Raw genomic sequence first — 26,894 nt, 5'->3', positions numbered from 1 at the left:
TGGCTTTTGTCTTAACGAAGTCACCCATTACTGTTAGAGCCATAAGTCTGCAGGAAGCCAGCTGTCACGGCTGTGGCACAGGCCCCTCTGGGTGGCAGGCAAGGGGAGACAGTGTCTGTGGCCAAATTCCCTTTTAGACACCTGAGCCTGGCTGGCTTTGTAACTGGAGAGATTTGTGTCCTCCCCACTCCCATCTTCCCTGGGAAGACCACGGGGCGCTTTCTCTTGCCCTCCACCCTTGGAGAGACATGGGGGACATCTCGGGCGTTGGATTCCTTGGTTTGCAACTCCCCAAGTGCTTAGCTGGGCTGGGTTCTGCTTCGGTTGGCTGGCGTTTGGCGCTCTCATCTAGCGCTTCCCTTTGAAATCTACCCCCTCCTTTTTTTTTTTTTTTTTTTTTTAAACCAGGTATGATGATGTCAAACGTGATGCTGATGCTACAGTTACAGACACGGCCCCTGCTGGCGCAGCCTCTCTGATTTTCTCTCCCTCTCCGCGTCCAGCGCTGGGCTTTTTCAGACAAGTGCATCTCCTAACCAGGTCACATTTCAGCCGCGACCCACTATCCGTCTGTCACCGGAGTCAGACCGCAGGAGGAGGGCGGAAGAAGACGACGGCGTTTGCTTCTCCGACCGCGGGGTGAGGAAGGACATTAAAATACTGCAGAAGTCCAGACCCCCCCACCCCCCGCCGAGGTCGGACCCTGACCACGATGCGCGCCCCGGGCTGCGGGCGGCTGGTGCTGCCGCTGCTGCTCCTCGCCGCGGCTGCCCTGGCCGAAGGCGACGCCAAAGGGCTCAAGGAGGGCGAGACCCCCGGCAATTTCATGGAGGACGAGCAATGGCTGTCGTCCATCTCGCAGTACAGCGGCAAGATCAAGCACTGGAACCGCTTCCGAGACGTGAGTCTGCAGGGCCGCGAGGGCCGGGGGCGCGGGTCTGGGAAGGAAGGCTCGGAGCAGAGCCCCGGGCGCCGGAGCGGCGGCTGCACGTCGCAGCGACCCGGTCCGCAGCCCGGGCGGCTGACCGCACCGAGAGTAAACAACGTGCACCCACCCGGCTCCCGCCGGCCGTCGCCGGGAAGGCTCGGCGCCCCCTCCCCGAGGCCCCCGGGCCCAGGACCCCAAGCCCCACAACCACCCAGGGCGAGTCCTGGGCAAGGAGTTGCTCCAGGGGCGCGCGCTCCAGACGCTGTCTCCACTGCAGGCCGGGAGCGGAGAGGGGCGCGGGATGCAATGGGGGTGCAGGACGGGAGGGGTGGGGGCCCCGGCTGCGGCTGAACCCCCGACCAGATCCCTTTTTTTTTTTTTTTTTTTTTTTTTTGGTGGCACAAAAAGGAGGCCCCCAGGCCTGCCCCCAGCCGGGTGGATGCTGCAGGCTCCACATACGGGGCACTGCAGAAGGGGCAGGTCTGGGTGCGGCCGGGAAGGTAGCATCGTCTTGTGCGAGTGCCCTCTGTTCCCACCTTGGGCTTTGGGGGAGGGAGGACAGAGGGGAGAGAGCCCTTGGTTGGGGCTTTGAGTTGGGGGGGGGGGGGGGGGGGGTGTCCTAGCAATCCTCATTAGGCGACATGGTGAAAGGCGTGTCCATGACTGGGGGCGGGTGACAGCAGTCGAAAACAGCCGAGCCCACCTTTGGGTGGCCACCAGAGCCAGGTCTGGGGTCCCCATGCAGGGTGGCGCGCACTCATGGAGGCTGGTTTTCCAGGACCAACCCTTCGTGGGGGAGCCTGGCCCAGAGTAGGTAGCGGCTCCCATCCAGAGGGAAGACTGCGGAGCCCGGTGGCCTTGAAAAACCAGAGGGGAGGGCCCAAGAGCTGGGTCTGGGGTCTCTTCGCGGACGCCTGCCCGAACCCTGGCTTAACCTTGGGCCGAACTTAGCCTGGTGGGGGTTGGGGAGGCGGCTGCGGACTCGCTGGCGCTGGCGTTGCTGCAGCACTTTGTTTACGGGCACCTGTAGATCGGAGGGGAAACCAGAGGCTGCGTTCCCAGAAGGGGGAAGTTGGGGCGAGGGGGGCGGGGGCGGAGAGCAGAGGGCGTGGCTGGGACCCAGAGAAGGGGGGGCGGGGTGTGAGGTGGAGGATGGGCCCGGATGCAGATGCACCAGAGGAGAACGCTGGTCCTGTCCACCTAGTGCTCTCAGATACCTCTAATATGACCCCAGTTCTTGCTTTTCATTTGCCACATTCCCTCATCAGACCCACCTGGTACAACACTGACCACACCGGTGACCTTTCTCATCTTCTCTTAAATTGTGTGCGTCCAGAAGTTCCTTAGAAATGTGTTTAAAACACACATGCTTCATATGATCTCCAGCCAAATGATGGAAAGAGGCAGAGATAAGGATTTTTTTGTTATGGTGAGAGAAGTGCCAGTTTCTCTTCAAAGTCTAGGGTAGGTTGTAATTCATCAGAAAGAATCGCATTCAGCCAGGTGCTGGGGCAGAGTGGCCAGGGCCCCAGAGCAGGCAGTTTGCCCCTCCTACGTACGGCTCATCCAGCCAAGGGAGGCAGGACCCTCAGCGAGGCCTTTTCCGAGGCCCCTGCAGGCCCAGCACAGATTAGCTGCAACCGCCTGCCGCTGCCTGGGAAGCAGCCCCACGGCAGGAGGCAGCAGCGAGGGGGCGGCCGCAGGCTGGTCCATCCCAAATCCACGTGTCATCAGTCCAGGCCTCCCTCTGACTCGCTGGCTGTTTGATCTTCCAAAGTGAGACTGGTGAAGGTCAGAGGGAAAAGAAATGCTTAATCAGAACAGTAAAGGTGTAAAAATAAAGATGCCTCCCCATCTCCCTTCCTCCACCTGCTTCCAATAGCCAACTCTGTAGGTGAGGATAAATGACTGACTGCTTGGCCCCCTGACACAAGGCTGCCCACCTGTCTCCCTGTACTGGTGCCAGTCACTTCCTCCTTCCTCCAATGCTTATCACAGGAAAGGCAGCAGATTTGAAATTCTGCAGGACCTGACCCCATAGGGTCCATGGAAAGCTTTAGGGCATGTATTAATTTGGGTGGCCTCAGGCTTTTATAGTGTCCTCTAAAACACCTTTTAAGGTAGCCTTGGCTTTGGGAAGACAGAATCAGGGAGAGGAGGACAAAGAAAGCTGGGCAGGAGGGTCTGGCTCTGGAGTTCCACTGGCAGCTTCTGCAGAAGGGCAGGAGGCTGCTAGCTCAGAGCCACTGCATTGCACAACTCTAGAGGTGCCACAGTATGAATGGCGCCCCCTGGAGTTGTGCAGTGCTCAGACCTTCCACAGGGACTGTGCCACCACTATAGACTCTTCTCATCCCTTCTCTGTTAGTAGAGGCCCCGCTTCATACTCTAAAGCCTGAAGGCCCTCTAGTTGTTCACAGTAACATAGGGCTTTATATACCTTTCATCAGGGCAGCTTTCCTGAAAATATGCCCCTTGGATCCTCAAAGGATCCTGGCATCGCCAGGTCGAACCAGAACCTAGTTCATAACCACAAAATGGCGCAGCACCCCCCCCCCCCCCGTTTTCCCTCAGTAGAAGGGAAGCAAGCGGGAGGAGTGGAATGTTGTTGGGGAAGAGGATGGAGGAGTCAGTACAGAAGGTGAGGGACAGGTCTCATTAAATGCTGTTGACTGAACTGAGGGGAGAAGACTCAGGGAATCACGTGGAAGAGGTCAGGAGGATGAAGAAGAGGAAGAAAGCGTGGGCAGCTGCTGCAACATAGAATTGGCCTGAGCTGGTTAGAAGGGAGTTCAGTTTCGCATTCTTTCTCTGAGCGCTAGGATTATAGGGAGGCAGGATTTACCAGCAGAGTAATCCTCGCCTCCAGTGGGTGCAGGGCTCTCGCATCCTGTGCTTGGGTAGATTTCCTCTAATGCCCAGTGCCTTGCTGCCAGGGAGGAGAGAACGTCATGCCAGAGGAGAGGAGGAGGTTGGGATCGAGCTGTGCTCTACCCTAGGCAGGCCTGGGCTTTTCAGAGGCTTGCTCCCCAGTGCTATTATCTCCAGATTCCCTCCCTGCAGAACTGGGTGGGATTTGACTACAGGTCTCGGAATAGAGCATCCAAGGCCTCATAGATAGAGATGGACACGTGAGAGGAGGCAGGCCCATTACACAGCATTCTTCCCGGCGGGCTCCAAGAGCCTGGCTGGGCAGCACTGAGTGTTCTTTTTCTTCTTGGCTCTTCTCTACTTTGTACTCCACCTCCATTAAACTTTAATGATATTTATGGGCGTCTAGCACAGTGCTCGGCCCCCAGGAGGCATGCAGTTAACTAACGTACCTTGAATCACCGATTGTGGTGAGTGCTTACATCTGCCAGTCCCTGCAGTAAACACTTGATCTGCATTGCCTCTCGTGCCCCTCAACAACCCGTGAGCTATTTATCATTTGTTTGTGATGCACCCATTCTATGGTTGAAGAAGCGCCCCCGCACAGAGAAGTTAAGGAATGTAACTTACCCAGGGGTTGAATAGCTGGTAAGTGGTAGAGCTGGGATTTGAATCCAGGTCATCTGATTAAAATCTGCTTTTAGGGAAACTCTAGGCCTAACCCTTAGTGAAAAATGGGAAGAAAGAAGTCTCCCCTAGTTTGTCCCCTGTGAGCCTTCAAGGTTGCCCTGGGCTGGAGCCGCTCCTCCTAGGAAGAGGGGGGCAAAGCCTGCCACCAGCCTACTCCCCATCCCGTGACCTAGTGAGACCCGAAAGGCCGCTCTCTATCCAGGAGAGGCAGGAGTGCAGTATGCTAGGAGAGCTCCGGCCTGGGAGTTGGAAGGCCCGGGTTCAGGTTCTGACGCTGCCACTGGCTGGCCAAATGATGCCATGTCCGTCACATCCCCTCTCTGAGCTTTGGTTCAGGCTGGGAGGCTAAAACGAATGTGTAAGCATGGAGGCATCTTGTCAGAGGGCTGCAGGGCACCCATTTCAGGCATTCTCCAGCCCCGTCGAAAACTGCCAGATGGATCATCATTTCTGTGTCTCCGTCCCCATGAGAAAGACTTTGATGTATGCTCACTCACTCACTCGTTCGCTGCAGATCTGAGCACCAACCCTGTGCCAGGGGCTTCACCTGATCCTGGGAGCTGGCTCAGGGAAGTCATGCCTGCTGGTTACTCATGATTCTCACAGTTTTATGACCACCAAGTAAGCCAGTAACAGGTTTTAGCCACAAAGGGGCTCCCTTATCACCACCCCTCCCCTCTCCCCACTCCATACACCTAAATCGATGCAAGTGTGGGAATGAGCTGCACAGGTGTTTGTGAATAAGTGTGGGTGTGTGAGAAGAACCCCAAACTGGGTCAGAATGGATTCCATAATTGGGATTTGGGGATGGGAGGGTAGGTCCTTTCCTGGCCTCCTTCCGCATTCTGATTTTGAATCCTCTCCCAACTGGAGGGGCTGGCATCTCCCAGAGCCGCGTCAGCATGGTGAGGGGCACTTGAACACCCGGCGGGGCTCCAAGCCTTGGGAAGAGAGGGAGAGAAGAGCACTCTTTGCCTGGAGAGGCTGTCGTATGGTCCTCTCATCTTCCAGGGAGGCTAAAGAGGGTGGAAGATCAACACCACCCCCTCCCATTCTCCAGAAGGTCAGAAGTCTGTCTAGAGGAGCAGAAGCATGCTATCCTGCCCCAAGGGCCCAGGGAGAACACTCAGCCTGTCTTCCTCATGGGAGGACAGAACTAGCTGTGTGACCTTGCGAGAGCTCCTTCCCGTTTCTAGCCCTTGATTTTCCCATTGGTTTAATGGGCTGGCTAACAGAAGCATCTACAGAGCTCTTATCATTTTTTGACTCTAGGAGGATGGCACCAGAGTCAGTCAACAGCCCCTTCACCCGAAGACGTACCCCACCCACCCTCCTCCGCCTCTCCCACGAGCTGGGCAGCACAGTCTTTGGGTTGAGGGAAGGGACTTTCTCTTTGCTCCAGAGGAAGTATCTGTGACCAGAGCAGGGTAGGGTTTGCATTAGCCAGAGACAGAGAAACCTGAGAAATGGGGCCTTAATGATATCTTGGGGCAAATACCAGGAGGTAGTCCTACGCCCCTGTGTATGTTTCCCTGCAGGAAACATGGGTCTTCTTTGGGCTGTAAACAGGGAAACTGTATGCCTAGGCCTAGGCCTGGATACACCGCTGTACCTCACCTTGGTGGGCAGACCTAGGCCCACCTACAGGCTGTGGGGTGCAGTGGTTCTTGACATGCGACAGCCTCTTAGCTCCTAAGGGCTCAGCCAGAGTTCATTTGCAGGTATAGCCCCTTCCTCAGGCTTCCCACGGTATTTATTGGTCATAAATTCATTTGGCACGTGTTGGCACTGCCTCGCGATATCACCTCCACTGTGGGCTTGTATCTCAAAAGTCCTCCCGCCGGCTTTTTTAATGTGTGTTTATCACGTTCCTCCCACGGTTAAACTCCTGAGGGCAGGATCTGGGGACAGACTACTTGCGCACCTTACCCCCCTGTCCTCCGGGGGTGTGTGCACACAGTAGGTGCTCAGTGTAGATGTATGCATTGTGGAATGTGCCAGAAAGGATCTCAGCTAACTCGTCCTGTGAGCCCCCCTCCTCACCGTCCTCTCTGGGTAGCAGCATGGTGGGTGCTGGGGCTCTGGGCTGAGCCATGTTTCTTATCTGGGGAGCTCTCTTCCTCTTTCTGGACCCTGGAAGGTTGAGGCAGTCCAACTAGAACCCTGGCACCCTGACTCTCCAATGATTCATTTGGAGGAGAAGGGAGTGCATGATGCCTTGAAGGAAGATTGTCCTTCAGCCCCTGTGTCTGTGGGCCTGGACCTGGCTGATGCCAGCCTTGCCCTTTCAGCCTCCTCTCCATCCTCAGTATGTCTCCAGGGCAGTCCATCCACCTGTCAGACCTGGGAGCAGCTAAGCACAGGACTCTCGCAGGCAGGGCACAGTTTCCCCACGGCAGGGCCTCCTGCCCCCTCAACTCTCTTCCCTGACATCAGAAAAGATGTCAAGGCTTCACTCAGCTAGACGGATAAGCCAGGCCTGGCCAGTGTCTTACCTCTACCTGAAGGACACCCTCTGGCTCTTCCCCTGCTCCCTTGTTCCCTTGTAGGAGTCTGAACTTCAGGCTCTTTCCCCTCTATTCTCAGAGCTCTCAGCTTGGAAGAGCTGGGGGAGCAGAACCATGGAGCCTCAGTGGCTCTAAAGTACAAGCTCCCACATTTTACAGATGGAGACACAGACCCAGAGAGGTGCAGGCACCTGAGAACCCTTCTCCCCTCTCAGCCCTGTGTTCTTTCCTCACACCATGCCTGTGTTTCCTCAGGGAGTAAATCCTGTCTCCACTCATGTTCCAGAAGGGAAATCGAGGTCTCAAGGCAGCTCAGAATAGAATTTCCAACCTCCTCTCCCTTGCACCCCGCCCCTGTCCTCTCTGCCCTTTATGGACCCCTGGGGCTGCCACCTAGAACCAGAAACCCAAGGGCGGGGGTGTGGCTGTGATGCCCAGAGCAGTGGAGAGGTCAAGCCCGTGAAGTACGGGCAGGGGTGCTTGCATACCTGCGGCCAGGTGGAGCCCTTGGCATGATGGGAGTGATAAGCACATTTTGGCCCTGCAAGGAAATTCCTCCAAGGGGAGAAGGGGTGGAGGCCGAGAGTCTCACAGATGCCTGTCTCCTTCTGTTTGCTCAGGCCGAATACGTAGCCCCTGCCACTCCCTCTGAGAGAGGAACAAATATTTAATGACTGCTCCTGTTTTCACAGCCTCCACAGGGCAGGCACTGCCCCCTCAAGATGCCTCCTGCCTGGGTATGTGACGCAGGAGTCAGTATTTAGCTGAGAAGGAGCCTAGATGGCCCGCACTGGGCCCCTCCTCACTCCTTTCTGGGTCCCTCACTCAGTGCTCCTCTGGCTGTTTGTAGGGGTGGGGGGCGGTGGGAGGAGGCCCCAGCCACAAGGGCCCCCCCCCACTCCTGGGCCTTCTCATGGGGACTGGGCTTCATCGGAGGCTCCCTTGCCTGAGGAATGAGGCAAAAATAGTGCTGGGCACCAGACCTTTTGGAGGTTGAGAGGGGCCTGGCCCACTTACATTTTTAGAGGTTCTTGATCTATTAAAAAATGAAGAAATGCCCTAACAAGGTTACAGAAGTTGTGCTGTGTTTAAAGTCTCACGGAACATCTTTCTGTCCTGTTCGTGTGCCTCTGTGCCTCTGCCTCGTTCGGTGACAATATCCAAAGTCTATATTTGAGGCCCCCACCGTGACCGTGAGACCCAAAAGCGCCTCTGCCCCCCTCCACTCTCACTGGAACCCTGGCTTCAGTGGTCCTGTTTCGTGGCTTTTGAAAGTGCAATGCTCCGCAGTTTCTGAAGTCCTCTGAGACGTTGCACTGGGTCCCCCTGCAGCTCAGGGTGGAAGGCAAGGGAGCCTGCCCATTTTATGGACACAGAGGTGGGCTACGGGGAGGGCAGTATTCCAGCAGGCTGTCTTGCTGGCAGTCAGAGGCAAGGCCAGGCGGGAGCCCAGTGCCCTGATTCCACGTTGGGGGGGGGGGGGGGGGGGGCGTCAGGCTCCCCATCACACTCTGATGCAAAGAGGCAGGTGGAGATTTGCCCAGGTGCTTTTTAGCCCAATACACCCGGGCCCCGGGGGCTGCTCTTCTTCTGCTACATTCACTGTTGTGTCCCGTCTCCCTCACCAGATGGAGAGGCTGGGAGAGATTGGGTTAATTCAAGCTGTGAAGTGAGCGGGTGATTTGGGTGCTAATTAAAATGACAGGAAGTAAACAGCGCTTGGAAACACCCAGCATGCGCCCCCTAAGCCCGGCTAGGCCTGCGCACATACCACCAGCTCTCCCCCAGCTTGGCACAGTGGGCCCTGTCTCCATGGCAACCGAGCTGAGCCGCAGAGATCAAAACAGGAGATGGGTTAGCTCCAAACCAGCAGAACCGGGGGCTTATGAAGGGGTTTGTGGGAAGCGCCTGAAGAAGACTGGATCCAGGTGTCTCTCCCCACCCTTGCCAGCCCCTCCTCTGGCTACAGGACTCCCCGTCTAGGGGTTGAAGCGGAGCTGGTGTGGTGGGAGGAACCATCCATGAGCTGGGATTGGGCCTCCAGGTCCAGCCCCTGGCCTGGGACTTTCCTCACCTGCTAAAGTTTATGGGTTTATGGAGCGGTATGGAGTCCTGGTTAGGGGCATGGATTCTGGAATCCCAGTTCTGGGGGGTGGTGGGAGGGGTGCCAGTCCCCTGCTGTGCAATTGATATGGGATCCTGCGTAAGTCACTTAACCTCTCCAAGCCTCGATTTTATCGTCTAGAAACAGGGATAATAATAGTAATTTTCTCTCAGGGTTGTTGTAACGAGTAAGTACCTGAGCCGATGATATAAGGTGCTTAGCACAATGCCTGCCAAGTGGTAATTGCTGAAAAGATATTAGCTGTTATTAGCAGTATTTTTACTAGGTGCTAGGTGCTGGGCACAGACAGATGACTTTTATAAGGTGTCTGCCCTCAAGGAACGGCCATCTAAATAGGGCAGAAGCAAGGGCATCCCTTGGTGTAACTGGAAGAATAATAAGCTACCAGCTGCAGTTGGCCCGAAGGAAAACTAGCTATGGGGCCAGGTTAGGGAAGATGATGCCCGAGTCGGGCTTTGAAAGAATAGAAATTCTGGGGCTGGATGCAAACACACATCCCACTTGGGGAAGGAGGCTATGCCGAGGTCTGGCCATGCTGAAGCATCGGCTGAAAGGACATGGGGCTGGCGTAGCCAGGAACAGATCGAGAGAAGGCTTTCTTCTGTAGGTGACCGGGAATGGTGAGGATTTTTAAATACAGTATTTATTGTAGTTTTTTCCCTTCATTAGAAAGTAAAACATGCTCACTGGGGTGCCTGGCTGGCTCAGTTGGTTGAACATGTGACTCTTGATTTCGGGATTGTGAGTTCAAGCTCCACATTGGGCATAGAGCTTACGTAAAAAATTAAAAAAAAAATTAAATTAAAAAGAAAAAGTGGGGCACTTGGGTGGCAAAGTCAATTAAGCATTCCATCTCTTTTTTTATTAAAAAAACTTTTAAATGTTTATTTATTTTTAAGAGAGAGGAGCAGAGAAAGAGAGAGAGAGAAAGGCAGACACAGAATCTGAAGCAGGCTTCAGGCTCTGAGCTGTCAGCACAGAGCCTGACACGGGGCTCAAATCATGACCTGAGCTGAAGTCAGACGCTTATCCAACTGAGCCACCCAGGTGCCCCGAGGCATTCCATCTCTTGATCTCAGCTTAGATCTTAATCTCAGGGTCATGAGTTTAAGCCCCAAACTGGGTGTGAAGCCTACTTAAAAAAAAATGTTTTGGGGTGCCTGGGTGGCTCAGTCGGTCGAGCGTCTGACTTCAGCTCAGGTCATGATCTCACGGTTCGTGGGTTCGAGCCCCGCGTCGGGCTCTGTGCTGACAGCTCGGAGCCTGGAGCCTGTTTCAGATTCTGTGTCTCCCTCTCTCTGCCCCTTCCCCGCTCACGCCGTATCTCTCTCTGTCTCAAAAATAAATAAACATTGTTTTTAATGTTTTTAAGTGAAAAAGAAAAAAAAAAGTAAAACATGTTCACATTGTAGAAATTTTGGAAACTTGGAAAAAAGCAGAAAGATGCCAAAATCCTTTGTATTCCTTTCCCCCAGAGCAAACCATGTTAACATTTTGCTACGAATCCTTTTTACCTACTAACCTTTAGGATTTTTTTTCAAAATGAGAACGAAGTATATATTCGGTGAAGAGTTTTAAGGAGGGAGAGATGTGGTCAGAATTGTGTCTGGAAGGACCCCTGTTGCTGTGGCCGTGTCGAGGACAAACGGTGGGAGACCCGCCGGGGACGTGGCAGCGACTGAGGCTGGGGTTGGCAGGGTGGGACAGGGGCATGGTGGGGAGGAAGGCAGGCTGGAGACAGCGGGTGGGGTGGACAGGATGTGCAGATGATAAGCATGGCCTTTGCCTTGCTCTTGTAAACTTGGCGAGGGTGCCGTGATGTGCACGCCACGGGAGAAGGCGGAGAGCCCGGGTTCCCGTGAGTCAGCCTGTGCCTGGCGCACTGAGCATCTGCTTTGTGTGAGGCGCCTTCAGAGGGAGGGAGTAGCTGCTCTTTTTCCTCCCCGAGGCCCTACGTTACGGGCGACAACGCCAGAGGAGATGAGGACAGCATTAGACCCAACGTGCAGAGCTGGAAGGACCCTACCTTGGAGAGCTGCTCAGCACCAGTGAGGGCTCTACCAGAGCCAGCCCACCCATACGGGCATTTTAACATGTTCGGAAGGTGGTTCTAATGCGCAGCCATTGCCGAGACCCACATGGCACAGAGGAGGACCCTTAACCCCGAGGATGCTCAGGGAGCCAAGCTTAGAGCGGCCTCCGAGCCCAAAAGCCTCCCTACCTCTTCTGCACCCCCTTCTCAGTGCAAGACTGTTCCTCTCTCAGTGAGCGAGGCCTCACCTACGCACGTCGGGTCATCCGAGGGGTACTGACTCGGCTGTTCCTCTGTCTTCTGGCCCTTGGCTGGCTGCCCTGCCTCCCTGGGCCTCAGTTTCCTCCTCTTTTATGGGGTTGATCCTATTGGTCCTGCCGGTTTCCCAGGATCGTGAGGGTAGAAGGAAGACAGTTACATGAAACTATTTGGAGAGGACGTCATTTGAAAACCCCATGAAATACAAGTCGTGGTGCACTTCTGCATTCCAAAAGTTCTTCCACAGGTCTGCTCTGTGCTGAACACCGCTGGGCGCAGGGGTGGTCACGGCTGCTGAAATCAACCGGGTAAAATAGATGTGCTCTTCCTTTGCCCAGAAATGTGGATCTCAGCCCAGGACCCACCTTCCCTCTGGCCTGGCCCTCGCTCCAGAGCACTGGGCAGGGGCTCTTCGGAATCCTTGTTTCTCAGGGGAGGACACGATAGATCAGCAGCAAAGCCGGGACAGCACCAGGCCCCCTGTTCCCTGAGACGACCCTAGTGCCTTTATGAGGCCATTTGTCACAACTGCTAATAAGCCCACTTGGGTGCCATAAATAGACACCATTGCACTGAAAGGCATTATTCACACTTACCAACAAACACCTCCTTTTCAGCTTATAGATTGTGCCAGCCCACACCCAACCTCAGGGTCCCCTGAGTATATCCCTGGGCTCTGCCCCTGTGCCACCCACAGGACCCCATCACCCTTCCCCAAGGGATGCCCCAGGGTGATTCTCCTCACACTCCACTGGTCTCTGCGGTCCCTGGGGGCTGGGGGGAGAGCTCTGTCTCCTCACTTGCAGGGGCTCCTCATGGGACCTCTCCCTGCTCCTTTTCTGCTCCTCTGCCCAGAGTCCTTGGTCTCTTGTTCTGCTATAACAGCTTTTATTAGTTGAGTGCTTTCTGGACACCGAGCGCCCCTCAGACACCATCTTTAATCTCTGAGTGGTCCCAGGAGATGGGTGCTGGGCTCCTAAAGGTCAAGGCGCTTGCCCACGGTGTGCTGCTAAGGGGAATATGGGGACTGTGTGACCCTGGGGCCCTCTCTCTTTCTCATCCCCCTCTCTGGCTGGCGGCTCCCACTCTCCTGGGAGTGAAGGCTGCTTAGACATGGGCGGCGGGCAGGAACAGGCAGAGTGAAGGGTACGGAGAGAGAGAAGGGTACAGAGGAGATGGACAAAAATGCACAGAAACACCCATGAAGGCAATACAGGTAGCACAGAGCTAGCACAGCCAGGCCCTCGTGGGGAGAGGTCTGCTGGTCTCTCTCCCTCCCCTTCCCCCCAGCCCCGCCTGGCCTTCTCTGTCTGTGTGGAAGAGGCAGGAGGGCCAAGCCCGAGGGAGGGCCTTGGCACCCAAGTGGGAAAACTGGGGGCTGCTCACAGAAGTGGGCTTTGTTAACCTCGTTTCTGGATAAAAACCATCTGGCATTGGGTGAGCTGCCTCGAAGTGTCCTTGTTTCCTTGCACACCCAGCATGCGCTGTTACCTACACGTGTGTGCCTGCGAACACACGCTCACAGACGGGACCTGCACACCAGCACATACACACACTACAAATGTGTGCCTGCAAGTGCACACGCGTGCACCCAGGGCCCTCGTGAATGCACACGCGTGTGCAGAAGCACATACACAGGCATACACTTGGCCCCGGCCCCTTCCTGGCCTTCGCCCAGGAGGCCATGTCGGTAAGGGCCCTCGCCCCTGCCCGGTCCCCTGATGCTTGGCAGCTTCCAGAGTCAGTGGCCTCAAAGCCCTGGGGCTTTCAAAGCACTTGTGGGTGCTTGTTGCTGCCTCCATGTAGCTGCCCTCTAGTGCGGGAACCCCATGACCTCTTCTCCAGGCCTGCCAAGGGTCTGGCCCCTCCCCACCCGCACCCCCACCCCTCAGCGTGGCCTCTGTCTTCCATCCCTGCACAGCTCTGATCTTTGGGTGGATGGGACTCAGGATGAAGGGTGCGGCTGCACGTGGCTTCTCATGCCCCTTCGCCCCCCAGCTCCAGAGCCCCATCCAGAGGAGGCCAGCAGCTGGCTCCGTGGTGTTGCCAGCCTGTGGTCCCAAGAAGCTGTCTCCCCGCCTGCCTGCCGGAGCTTCCACCAGGAGCGCCTTGGGAGCTGTTTGCTGGTTTCAGCAGCTGCCTCTGCCCCACAGGGGCTAGTGGGGAAACCGAAAGGAGTTGGGGATTTTGTGCCAGTGAGCTTAGGCCGGGCGGGAGCTGCTCTGCCTTGGCCACAGTAGGATCCGTGGGCCCAGGGAGGCCCTTGTGGCTGGAGCAGAGTGAGGGGCTATCTCCCTGTGCCTTAGGTCTTGGAGACTGTGTGCTGTAGCCAAAAGAGAGGTCTGTGCTGGGTGCAGGAGATCTGGGTTCTAAGACAATGGGATCTGGGGTGGGTCATGTCCTGTCTCTGGGCCGTCTAACCTCTCCTGCAAATAGAGGGGGCTCGTCCAGATGACGTCAGAGGGCTTTTTCAGGACCCTGGAATCTGAGGATTTGCAGCTGGACCAGGGTAACCGAGGAAAACATTGACATCGGGAAGGACCACAGCCCCCCTTTCTCTCAGTGCACCATCTAAACACTATAGGAAAGTCCGAACTTGAGTGAAAACAGTCTCTGTGCAGTGGAAGAGAGGCCCTCCCTCTTGCCCCACTCACATGGTGGCTGGTGGCAGGGGAGGGGACTACCAAGGGAAAGACCCTGGCTGAGGGAGAGAGTGGCATTTCTGGGACACTTAGGGCACAGGTGTGAGAATCACTGGTCCTGGGCACTATGGGTCCCTTAGACATCTGTCTGATGGTCAGGCCAGGGCAATGGAGAGATGGGGCCTTGCGCTTTCAAAGCCTCACCTCTAGTGGTCCTAAAGCCAGCCCTGAGTGGGCCCGGGCCTTAAGCTCCCTGTAGTGAAGACATAGGAATACTGTCCTCCAGTTGAAGGCCATAGAGCTTAGAGAACTGTATAGTAATCAAAGACCATTGCCCAGCACCCACGGTCACATGATGAAGCCTGAGCGCACTGGGACCACATGGTCTAAGGGTGGGCATCACACTAAAATCCCCATCTCCCCTTCTCTCCTCCTGCTCCATTTCCCGTGATCTCCTGCTGCTGCTTCCGGATCCCCCAGGAGGTAGAGGTAAGTACCCCCCGGGGTCTCTCTGCGGTCTCTCTGCAGCCCTGCACCCCACCCTCCTCTCCTTTCCCTCTGCATCCTCTCCCTGCACCGCCCAGCATGGGATGGAGGGGTAAAGAATATAAGGGAGAGGCCGGAGGGATTCTGGAAATGGGTTTGGGGGGATAGAATTCTGGGAGAGGCAGCTAGCAAGGCCCAGGTCTGGGCAGCCCCTGGGGTGACAGCAATTAGCTTGGGGGAGCAGTGTCCCAGCCCTCTTCCCTCTTGGCCCTGGAATTGGGCCTCGCCTCTAGGATGTTAATCTTAGCCCTTCCCTTCTTCCTTACCCCTGTGTCCTTCCTTAGGATGACTACATCAAGAGCTGGGAGGACAATCAGCAAGGAGATGAAGGTAATGTGCCCCTCCCAGGTGAGGGAATATGACTGATACTCCTGAAGATAAGAGGGCACATCCCGACCATGGCCTTGGGGGTTCTGTGGCAGCTAGGCCCTGATGGCAGTTGAGCTGAGGAGCTCTGGTTATCAGGACTGCTGGAGAGAGGAGCTTCCCAGCTCGGAAGTGGGGCTAGGGGTCCCTGGGCTCTCTGGCATTAATTTCTAGGTGACCTGTATTCTGGCCCTGTGTCCTTGCAGCCCTAGACACCACCAAGGACCCCTGCCAGAAGGTCAAGTGCAGCCGTCACAAGGTGTGCATTGCCCAGGGCTACCAGCGGGCCATGTGCATCAGCCGCAAGAAGCTGGAGCACAGGTGAGGGGCTTGGGGAGGTGGCGGTTCTTGGGGCATTGCTTAAATAGCAAGGGCTTGCCTGATTGTCTCCTATGTGGTAAGTTATCTATTGCTACAAAACAAACTTCCCCAAAACTTAGTGCTTAAGACAACAAATGTATTATCTCACATGGTTTCTGAGGGTCAAGAATCTAAAAATGGTTCTGTTGGGTGGTTCTGGCTCAGGGTCTGTCATGAGGTACAGTCAAGATGCTGGCTGGGGCTGCATCATCTGAAGGCTGGATTGGGGCTGGAGGATCCACTTCCAGGCTTGCTCGCGTGCCTATTGGTTCTAGTCATACGGACCTCTCCATAAGGATGCTTGAGTGTTCTCACAACGTGGCAGCCGGCTTCCCCTAAGTGAGGCATGTAAAAGAGAGAGAGAACAAGGAGGAAGCCACAATGTCACTTATGATCTAGTCTCAGAAATCATACGTTGTTACTTCTGCTACTTCTCTTTATCAGGAGTGAGTCTCTAGGGGAAGGGAATTAGACTCCATCTTTTGAAGGGAGAGTGTCACATAACCTGTGGACATATTTTAAAACCACCACACTGTATGAGATCAATCACCAAGCAGTGTGGGACTCAGGGAAAGTCATATCTCTTCTCTGGGACTCAGTGTCCACATCCATAAGACAAGTAGGTTGGTCCAGATGGCTTAAGATTCCTTCCAGCTCTGACGTGCAATGACTTAATGAAATATTTACGGTTGTAGCTTCTGAGGCTTGCAGAGGAGGGAAAGGTATTAGCTCTGTCCTAAGGACAACACCTGCCAGGATCCAAGACCGCTGGAAAAGGTCCCATTTCCCTCCCCTCTCTCCAGGAATCCCGGTTTCTATGTGAACTCTTCCATAGAAGAGTTTGTAAATGTTGGTGAATAACTCAAAAACAGAACCCTTGGTGGCCAAACAAAACGAGTCTATGGGCCAGACATGGCTTGTGGGCCATCAGTTTGCAACCTCTGATTATGCAAGGTGTGACTCCTTTTCAAATCTTGCAGTCGGCCCTGGGGTTGCTGCCTGAAGGCCCTGTTGGACTCAGTGACCACAGGAAAGGGGAAGCCGGGGGTCTGTCCCCTGCCCGGTTGGCTCCACCCTTATAAGCTGGAGGAGGGTCTAGCTGGGGGTGACGGAGAGGGTGGGCCGGGGCAGGGAGGAGGCCACATGTGCTACAGATTGCAAGGGCTAGCTTCTTGTTAGAACCGGTCTCTCGAACTTTCCCTTTGCGTGTCCCTCTCTCATTTTTGCCTCCATCCCTGTGCCTTCCCCACCCCTGTCCTCCTGTAGGATCAAGCAACCTGCCCTGAAGCTCCCTGGAAACAAAGACACCATCTGTAAGCCCTGTCACATGGCCCTGCTCGCCTCCGTCTGCGGCTCTGACGGCCACACTTACAGCTCAGTGGTGAGGACCCCAGGCCCCAGGTGTGGGGGTGGGGGGGTTACACCTGAAGCCACAGGGAACAGAGAGGACGACTCGACCAGGGCCTCCTGTGGGGCTCCCGGTGCTGAAACAGAGCCGGAAGTGCTTGGTCGGTGCATTAAGCGTGGCTGACCATAGAAGGGTCACCTGAGCCCTGGGCTAGGGCTGCCTCAGAGTCCCAGCCAGACCCTGCCCCTGGCCTTAGGCAGATGCAGGTAGGCAGTGGGGCTTGGAGGGCATAGGTGGTCAAGTAACTGCAAGTCAGAGTAAGTGAGGTGAGGTCCTCAAGAAAGTACCCAGGGCTCTGGAACGAAGGAGATGTGTCATCCAGTCGTCAGGGGTGACGGATGGATCTTTCCACAGGCATATTCCCACCTGGAGGGCATGGTGTTCACTAGCAAGCACCAGGCACTCTGGGGCAGGAGGAAATAATCCTCCATGAGACAACCATGTGGGAGGGAGTGGCGACGGTTGGTGGGGGAATGGATCCCTACCTTACAGGATTTTTATGTGGGTTAAATGAGACCCTTGTGAAAGCATCTTATAAACGTTAAAGTACCATAGAAATGCAGGTGCTCGCTGTGACTGCTTCTGCTAGGGACCAGGAGGTGGTAGTTGCTTGGTTTTTGGAGGGCACTGTCAGCCAGGGTTGGGTTCTTGGGCTTAGGAACCCTTTTGGGGTGAGATGCGGATTTAAGAGTCACGCGCTATGGGTGCTGATTGAAGCTGGGGAGGGGTGAGGCCGCCGGGAGAGGAGAAGGAAGAGAGAGAGAATAAGCCAGAGGCTGAGGGCAGAAGGTACACTGAGGAGGCGGGAGGGATACAAAGGATCCCAGTGAGCTGACAGAGGGAGGGGGTGGAGGACAAGAGTGCTGTTGCACAGCCCAAGGACAGAGCAAGATTTGGGCAGGAAGCTGTGGTCTGAGGGTCATGGCGGTAAATAGTAAGGAGGGAGAGATCATCAGGACGTCAGGCTTGCATCCCAGCCCCACGGCCTTGGACACATCACTGGGCCTCTCTGAGCTTCCATGTTCTCTGCTGAGCACGAGAGACAGAATTCCTCCCTCGCAGAGCTGGGAGAGAATCTCAAACACTATGACCACTTCTTAGTAGCCATCATCTCATGGGGATAAGCCAGACACGACAAAGGAAAACACTTTCAGGGCCAGGAGTGGATGCGACCCTCTCCGAGGCTGGCTTCAGCAAACAGCTGTGGCAGAGGGTTTTTAGTAAAGGCCGGGGGAATTAGCAGATGTTAGCACATAGCTGGCAGCTTTTGTCCAGAGCTGAGCAAAGCCCCCCGGAGGTAACTGTGCAAAGACCATTGAGGGAGGGGCCAGCAGTCAGTTCCCCAGGGACTAAGGGACTGTGGTGAGAAGGAAGATAGGCCAGAAGGCAAGGAGGCAGTGGCAACAGGCAGCTAAATAGAGGGGTGTGAGGGGATGGGGTTGCGGGTACGGGGAGACTGGTGTCCTGGGAAAGACAAATGTGCAGAGAGATTAAGCTAGTGCAGACCAGGGTTCGTGGGAGCCTTTGAATCCCTGGGAGGCCCCTTCCAGGGCCTTCTGCCCCTTCCCACTGTGGACCTGTGGCTTCCCAGAGGGACCGGCAGGGCTAGCCCTCCAGGCTATTCATGGGGACCGTCCCTCCTGTCAAAAATGGGGAAGGCAGCTGTGGCTGCCTGGTGGGCTGGAAGGACCCCCAGCTACAAGGACCCACGGGTGAGCCCCGCCATCGCGCAGCCTGACCTTTCTTCCCGTGCAGTGTAAGCTGGAGCAGCAGGCCTGCCTGAGCAGCAAGCAGCTGACCGTGAGGTGCGAGGGCCCCTGCCCCTGCCCCACAGAGCAGACCTCCCCGTCCACCACCGATGGCAAGCCAGGTAATGAAGAGTGCTGGGCCACAGCCAGGCTGGGGGAGGCCTCACTGCCAGCGTCTCCTGGGACGTCTCCTTCAGGGCTCAGCGATGGTCAGAGCAGGAAGGGAGAAGCGGCAGAAACAGGGACCTGCGGGGCTGGGGCGCTTGGGGCTCGGGCATAGGGAGCAGGTGCTGTGTGTTCTCAGTGCCAGGGACTGTGGGGGGAGGAAGACGAGGGGTGATTTCTCTCTCCCCTTCCCCCTTGACCACTGCCCAGCCTCTGGCCTGTCGGGCAGCATCCCAAAGTGAGATCGTGCTGTGCTTCGTCCCCACCTTCACCCCTGCCCGTTTCTCCCCCTCCTACCGACTACAGAGACCTGCACAGGTCAAGACCTGGCTGACCTGGGGGACCGGCTGCGGGACTGGTTCCAGCTCCTTCATGAGAACGCCAAGCAAAATGGCTCTGCCAGCAGCGGGGCCAGCCTGGCCGGTAGTACAGAAGCTTCTTGCTGTGCCTGGGAGGGGGGAGGGCAATGGGGAGGCAGGGGTGCACTGAGCCAGCCTGCCTTGTGCTACCCTCCTGCCAGACCCTGAGCCTCAAAAAGGGCCTAACCCTGGAACAAGAGGAGGTAGGCTGCAACTTGGCAGGAGGGGTTCAGGTTAGCGAATAGGAAGAACTTCTCGACGAGTGTGGAAGGATCTTAAACCCTGAAATGGGTAGTCACGGGAAGGCGGGAAATTCTCTTCCCTGAAGGGCTCCCCAAACAGGGTTTTGAATAGCTCAGGTATAGTCCTGTGTAGAGGCAGGGGGACTGACCTTCGGCCGTTCTTGAGTGTCTCACTCCCACGGTTACAATCTGAGCTGCCCTGACCCTTCCCCTGAATAGATGGAGAAGGGTTGGGTGGACAGGTGGATGAAATGGCTTACCTTGAGCGTGACCTAACCGTGGCCTTCTCCCCAGGGCTGGATAAGAGCCTGGGGGCCAGCTGCAAGGATTCCATTGGCTGGATGTTCTCCAAGCTGGACACCAGTTCAGACCTCTTCCTGGACCAGACAGAGCTGGCGGCCATCAACCTGGACAAGTACGAGGTCTGCATCCGTCCCTTCTTCAATTCCTGCGACACCTACAAGGACGGCCGTGTCTCCACCGCTGAGTGGTGCTTCTGCTTCTGGAGGGAGAGTGAGTGTGGCTCCTCGCTGGCCCCGGCCCCCTGCCCCCCTTCCAGCTCACCTGCCTCCTGCCCTCTCCAGTGCCATGTCTGTCAGAGCCCGGGGAAACCAATGCTTTAACTCCATTCCTTGTCAAGCTCCTCGGTGATCCAGATTTTGTGGGTCCTGGAGGACATGCCCTTTGGGAAAGTAACAACTACAAATGTCAAATTTCCAAGCCCCCTCGGGGCCTTGGAGGGAACTGATGGATCCTAAAGCTGAAGCCATATTGGCTTCTTTAGTGGTTCCACTTCTGGGAGTGTCTCACATTATTTGCTCCCAATCTGTGATCGTGTAGGTGACCATCAGCCTTAGAGATAGGACATGATTTGCTAGGTTTATATATTCTGAACCAGAGCTGGACATGTGCTTAGAGGTCACTGAGGCCAAGTGGCAACCATCGCCAATGGGGAAACTGAGGTTCCAAGGGGTTGGCTGACCTGCTGGCCCAGAGGTAGGGAAGACCCTGGTGCTCTGCCTCTGGTGTTCTGCCTGGTTGGTGGGTGTTCAGCATCCACGGCCTGAGGCCAAGCCTTCTATTAGGGCTCCACCATAGGCCGGTTTGGGACTCTGGGCCAGTCACTGAATCTTTCCAAATTCAGTTTCTTCATCAGATCTAGGAGACTATTGTGAGGGTGAATGGAGAAAATCTGCGTGCAGAGCACCGTGTAAATCACAAATGCATCTGCCAGAGTGAAGTGCCTCGATCACTTTTAGCGGCCCTCCTGCCCAGTCTTCCTGCTCTCTGCCTTGCCCAGCACATTCACCTTCCAGGCCTGGGAAACTCACTCTGTCGGTCCTATACAGCAGCCTCCTTGGGTAGGAGGCAGAGAATGATCTCATTTAAAAAAAATTTTTTTAACGTTTATTTATTTTTGAGACAGAGAGAGACAGAGCATGAACGGGGGAGGGTCAGAGAGAGAGGGAAACACAGAATCCGAAACAGGCTCCAGGCTCTCAGCAGGTCAGCACAGAGCCCGAAGCGGGGCTCGAACTCACAGACCGCGAGATCATGACCTGAGCCGAAGTCGGCCGCCCAACCGACTGAGCCACCCAGGCGCCCCAGAGAATGATCTCATTTTTCAACCAGCCAGGCCTCTAGCTGGGAAGGGCTAGGGACTTCTCAATGTCACAGGCAAGTTAGATTTGGCTGCTGTTATTCTCAGGCTTCTGTCTAACCTTGGGCCTTTCCCCCTGGGGAATCTGTGCCTTCCACCTCCTCTTCTGAATCCTGCACCCTGATCCCATGAGTTCCCAGCATCCTCAGAGAACCCCAGGCCTCTCGGGGCACCGCGGCCCATGCCGCAGCCAGGGAATGGCCTCCCCCAGTTGGAGTCTCCATGCTTTTTTTTTTTATACTGAAGAGCCCCTTTGTCGGTTTTCAGGACCTTAGAGGGATCAGTGCATTCCACTACCACTGTGGGGCTTCCCCAAATCAAAGCCTGGGTATTTTCATCTTGCAGAGCCTCCTGCCTGGGCTTCTAAGCCTTGGGGGCCTCTCATGAGTCCCACGAGCACCATGGGATGGCCCCCAGCAGAGGCTGCTTTTCTCCCCACAGAGCCTCCCTGCCTGGAGGAGCTGGAGCGCATCCAGATCCAGGAAGCTTCCAGGAAGAAGCCAGGTGAGGGGGTTGAGCTGGGCTCAGAGAAGGAGGCAGGGGAGGGCCGCCCCAGGGACCCCCTGAGGTACAGGGACTCCGGCTCCTGGGCATTATGGAAGACATTGAGCCCAGAAGAGGCCCTGGCCTAGGAAGACAGGAAAGGGAACTCCCTTCCTGTTCTTATCCTCGTGGTGGGACAGGGTCTCCCAACCAGCCCCTCAATAAGTGTGTTTTAAGCACTAATTTTGTGCCCATACATTCTGGAGCTGGAGGGTGGGATACAGAAGGTTCAATTCATTTCAGCAGGGGTATGTGCAAAACTCAGGTGAGCCCCGTCCATAGCAGATGTTCATGTAGGCAGCAAATACTTAGGCGCCAGCCCCAGAGAGCCGGCAGTAGACCTGGCCCAGGTGATGGGCAAAACAGACTTGGTCCCTGGCCTCATAAAGCACACAGGTTACTTGGGGAAACAACACACAGTTGACACACCAAAAAGATAGCACTACCGACTGTAGCTTGCGGAAGTATGGTGCCAAGGGAGAGCACAGTGGGTAGAAATTAGCCTGGGGGTCTGCAAAGACCTCTGTGGGGAGCTGGTCTTCAAAGGAAGACCTGAGGGATGAGAATGAGCCAGCCCAGGTTGGGGAAAAGCTCAAGGATCTTGGGAAACAGTGAGAAAGGCGCCCCCACGGGCAGATGGTGGTGACTGAGGGGACAGAGGGCCAAGGGGCAGATCCCTTGGGGCCCCATAGTTAATTGGGCCCATGGCATCGGTGCCTATGGGACCAAGTGCTGGAACCACCCCACGAAGCCTTGTTGACCGAGAGCCCAGTGGCCTTTGGGGACGGGTGTTAGTGCTACTTCCTCCAGGAAGCCATGCTCTTTCCTGCTGGCAGCACCCCTCTCTGGTCTGTGTTCCCTGAGCATGCTCGCTGGGCCTCCAGGTGCCCATCCTGTGGTGCCTGGAATTGTCATTTCTACGTGGGTCTCACCCGCATCCCCCAAGGGGCAGAGTCTCTGTCTGGGTCGGTGCTCTCAGAAGAAGTCTGTTGAGTGGACAGAGGCGGCGCACTTCTAGAGCCTGAGGGAAAAAGGGTGGGCCCTGAGGCTGAGGGGAGATGCCTGGGCACTGCCGGAGAGGACAGCGAGGCTAGAGGAGCTGCTGCAGGATATAGGGGGTGTTGAGCACTGTGACACCAGGGAGGCGGATTTTCTCGGCCCCCGTGAGTCAGGCCAGAAGAAATGCTGGGCGTCCCGCCCTGGACGTCCGGCCTTGTCGGGTGGCTGGTACCTGGGGCAGCTGGGCTCTGGTGGGGTCTGGACCCTTGCCGCTCACGCCCAGGGCTCCAGGGCCACCTCTCCAAAGAGCTCACACCCCGGCGCGTCTGCTCTGACCCTGCCGGGCCCTGTCACCTTCAGGAGTCTTCATCCCGAGCTGTGATGAGGACGGCTACTACGAGAAGACGCAGTGTGACCAGAGCAGTGGTGAATGCTGGTGTGCGGACCAGCTGGGCCAGGAGCTGCCAGGCACGCGCGTCCACGGCACCCCCGCCTGCGGTAAGGGCCGGGCGGCAGCATGGGACCCTCTGACCTGCACCTGGGAGGGCTTGTGGGGCGCCCGCCAGCAGGGAGGAGGGCTGGCCGGCGGGGTCCTGACCTGCCCCTCGGCTCGTTCACTTCACAGACGAGATCCTGAGCTTCTCAGGGGACTTTGGGAGTGGTGTCGGCTGGGAGGACGAGGAGGAGAAGGAGACAGAGGAAGCAGGCGAGGAGGCTGAGGAGGAGGAGGGCGAGGCGGGCGAGGCGGACGATGGAGGCTACATCTGGTAGAGCCGTGGCGGGCCAGGGTGCCGATGGCCGGGGGAGACGGGCCAGCAGAGACCTGGACAGAAGCGGGCGGCTTATGAATGGATCCGGAAAATACAGCTGGAAGGACCCTGGCTCCAACGGGGAGGACTGGGTGTGTGAGTGTGCATGGCACGCGTGTGGCACGTATGGCCAGGACGTGTGAATGTGTGTGTGTGTGCGTGTAGCATGCGCTGACAAACGTGTCCTTGGTCCACGCTGCTCCAAAGACCTCCTTGTAGCTGTTTTCTTTCCATTTACTGTTGGTTTTAAATACACATCCACACACGTATACCACAAGGTCAAAATCGATGAAATGAGATGCTCCCTGCCGCGTCCCAAGCCCCATTCGGGCCCGTCCTGACACCCTTGGGTTGCCCTACCTGGGGTTCCTTGTCTTGATTGCTAATCTTGGCTCAACCAGCCCTGCCTTCTCCTACCCTTTCCTGCCCTCTCCCTCCCTGCTTTTTAGGTGTCCCTATTGCAGAGGGGAGGGAGGGCGGGGAGCTGTCTGCTGTCTGAAGTCCTCCTAAGGCTGGGCCAGTTTGGCTGTGACACTCCCACCACCCTCAGATGACGTGGGCTGGGCCACCTACTGCAGTGAGCCCTTTCTCTTCACCGGGTTCCCTGGCCCTGGAGAAACTTTCCTCTCCTAACCCAAGCCTGAGTGACCGAGGGTGGCTGAGGCGGAGAGGCAGGGGCAGGGGGTGGCCTTGCCAAGCTGCTGGGTGGGGAGCAGAGTGAGGAGGAAGGAAAAGGGGCCCAGGGTGAGTCTGCCTTTGCAGATCTGGCGGGAGCTCTGAGAAGTGGAGGCAGGGTAGCCCTGAGAGCCAAACCCCGGAGCAGCCGGGCCCCTTTCCATGGGCCTCAGGTGGGGGCCTGGTCTGGGCTGCTCTCTTGGAGGCAGTGGGCAGTGGTTACGCAGGTGGGTTCCGCCTGGCCTTGTGCCCCTGGTCCGCTCCGGGAGCCTGAGGATCAGGCAGCAGGTGAAGAGGCCGGGTCTTGGCCAGGTGTGCACCCACCTCCTCTCTGCCCCCTTAATAAATGCTCCTCTCCCATCCAGGCCAATGGAAAGGTCGTTCCTGAGACCTGGGGAAGGAGAAGCGGAGAAAAGTTCCACTTGCCATGACTTTTCTCTATCTCTCCTTAAGACAGAGGTGCCAGACCCATTTCCATCCCCTCTCCTCCCAGCACCAGGGGTTACCCTCTGACCATTCTGAGGGTCCCCTGAGGCTGCTCTAGTGGAGGGGCTTCTCCAAGCTCTGAAGTGTTCAGAGGTTGTGAAGTCAGAGGGGATAGGACTGGGGCAACCAGAATCTGAAGCCATGCCTCCCTGTCCCCCCAAATCTCCGTATCAGGTGGGAGCCAGGATGGATGAAACCATGCCCCATGGCATGACGAAACCATGTTTTGTTCTAATCTGTCCCGTTCTCCCTGTTGAAGCAAATTCCTTAACACCTTTGTTGAAGAATTTCCAACCTGGATCTGGGCCTCTCATGCCCTTCTGTGCGCAGTGAGCACAGTGTGTGTATGTGTGTGTGTGTGTGTGTGTGTGTGTGTGTGTGTGTGTGTACGAGAGTCTAGGGGCCGTCCCTGGGGGCCTGGGAGGTGAGGAGGGGTGCCTGTGTGCTGGGCGGGCAGCAGGTGTGGTGTCCCCCCAGGCATGGCTCCCTGGGCAAGGCTCCAGCCTGTGCCTGCCAGCTTCTGCAGCATCTGCTGTGTCTGTCGGACCTCATGGAAGAACCTCACCTAGTCTGCCCCTTTTACTGCACCCTGGAATCGACATCTTCCAAGTTTTCTCTTGGGGAAAATAGTGAAACTGCAGTTAGCCCCATGAACCCCGCTTCTCATTCCACAGCACAGCAGCACGATTCTGGTCGTGAAGGTGTCACACTGTTCCAGAGCCAGCCCCCACCCCCACCCCCGCCCCGCATCCCATCTCCCTAGCCCCCTCCCTGTCCTCCCACCTTCTCCCTCTGGCCCCGGCTCAGTTCAGGGAACTGCCCTCTGCCCTCTGAGCAGGCCACCCCTCTCTCACTCGGAGCTACTTGAAGCTTCCCAGAGCTCTCGCTAGGTATGGAGTCTGTCTGTCTCTTCCCTCTGCCCCAGCTGAGGCTTCCAGAACTGTTGCTGGGAGTGGCTGTTGAGGAGGCTGGGGCGTTCCCGGGTGGGGACGGGTGGGGAGGAAGGGGCACCCCTGTCTCACTGTTGCCCTCCCCTCCTCGGGGCACGTGCTCTCTCTGTCTCTGGGTCTTCTGATTGTGCACGTTTCTTATGACCTTGTAAATATGTTGTAGAAAGAAAGCAAAAGGCGCTGAACTAGACCCTGGTGGGACTCAGGGGTCCCGCCTTGCCCTGTCTCTGAAGCCCCCACACTGCTTTTCACCCCACTCTCTGAGACTGAGGCCCCCCAAAGCTAGACAAAGCAGCTTGTTCCCAGTGGGTCGACAGCCTCCAAGTGACTTATCACACAAGCTGTAGGTCTTCTCGCGAACAAGGTTGCAAGGTGGCCCTTCCTTGGCTCCTCGGATTCATGCCCTTGACCGAGCTGCCTGCTACCGGCCCCTCTCATGTCCTTCTACTGGGATATCCTCTCTCCCCTGCTTTAGGTGGGCAGTGGCGTTAGGTCTCTGTTGAAAAGAGCTCAGCCAAAATTTAAGAGCAGTTTCTTGCCTGGCCCTGGAGCTGCCCTTGGCCACCCCGGGCGTCCTCACCCATGGGCGCTGGGAGAGATAGGAATGCCTAAGATGGGGGAGTTGGAGTTGGAGAGAACAAATGTGCCTTGAGAGACCACTCAGAGGGTTCAGGGTGATGGGGAAGGAGGCAAGGCATCCGAGCTCAGGAAGGAGGAAGAGGAAGGTGAAGTTGATGAGGGCACCATGGGGCATCATGACTGCCCCCGATTGTCCTGCTGGTGCTGTGACCAACATGTGGTCAGTGGTCACACTTCCTTCCCCATGCTGTCCCCCTGGTGTCAGTGGCCACCCCCGCGCCTTTCATGAGCTCTGTCTGCTTCCAGCTTCACCTCTGAGTGGGTGGAGTCCATGGGACCCGCGCCGGAACCTTCCATTTCACCAAAGCCTCACCTCAGCCCTTGGGGAAGACGAATGGCTAATGTACTGGCACCCAGCACCATTGTGAGGCTGTGGGCTGGCGGCGGGGGGCACAGGGAAGAGACACTGGGGGCACAAAAAGAGACGGGAGACATCCCAAGGAAGTCCCAAGCAGAGCAAACTGCTTTATAGCCTGAAGCCTACTTAAATTGTGTTATGTGCAATAACTGAGCTTAGAGTTAAGAATTGTGTTCAAGTGCTTGGATTTCCGTCTGTATATTTAAGTGCTGAAATCGTATCTTTCAGTAATTTTAGATGTCTTAAAAAAATCGAAAAACAAAGTGTTAGACCGTGTGTGTGCATTGATGGGCACTCAAGCGTCCCGTGAGTCACCCCACCCTCTCCCTTTCCCCTGTGTCCCCAGCCCCTCACCCCCAGCACCCCCTCCACTTGGGGACCCCGCCTCGTGTTGTCTCTATCTGCCTATTACTCAGCCTAAGGAAACAAGTACACCCCACACATGCATAAAGGAAATCAAATGTTATTTTTAAGAAAACAGAAAATAAAAACTTTATAAACACCACCCACTGGCGATGTTCTGATTAC

The 26,894-nt window shown here is 56.3% G+C and overlaps 1 protein-coding gene across 1 annotated transcript; it reads left to right on the top strand.

Annotated features, from left to right (window-relative positions):
- The first annotated feature begins 417 nt into the window (after positions 1–417).
- SPOCK2 (SPARC (osteonectin), cwcv and kazal like domains proteoglycan 2) lies at positions 418–26,871 on the top strand. The gene is made up of 11 exons (XM_049645190.1): positions 418–901; positions 14,534–14,542; positions 14,884–14,929; positions 15,172–15,286; positions 16,592–16,706; positions 18,489–18,603; positions 18,953–19,069; positions 19,542–19,760; positions 21,349–21,411; positions 22,810–22,947; positions 23,075–26,871. Exons 1-11 carry the CDS (start codon positions 713–715, stop codon positions 23,218–23,220), a joined length of 1,272 nt encoding a protein of 423 aa, XP_049501147.1. The 5' UTR covers positions 418–712; the 3' UTR covers positions 23,221–26,871.
- The last annotated feature ends 23 nt before the right edge of the window (positions 26,872–26,894 follow it).

This window comes from Panthera uncia, chromosome D2, assembly GCF_023721935.1.
Source record: "Panthera uncia isolate 11264 chromosome D2, Puncia_PCG_1.0, whole genome shotgun sequence".
Classification (NCBI taxonomy): domain Eukaryota; kingdom Metazoa; phylum Chordata; class Mammalia; order Carnivora; family Felidae; genus Panthera; species Panthera uncia.
Note: the sequence above shows the minus strand (reverse complement) of the source record. Positions and strands in the feature narration are given on the sequence as shown.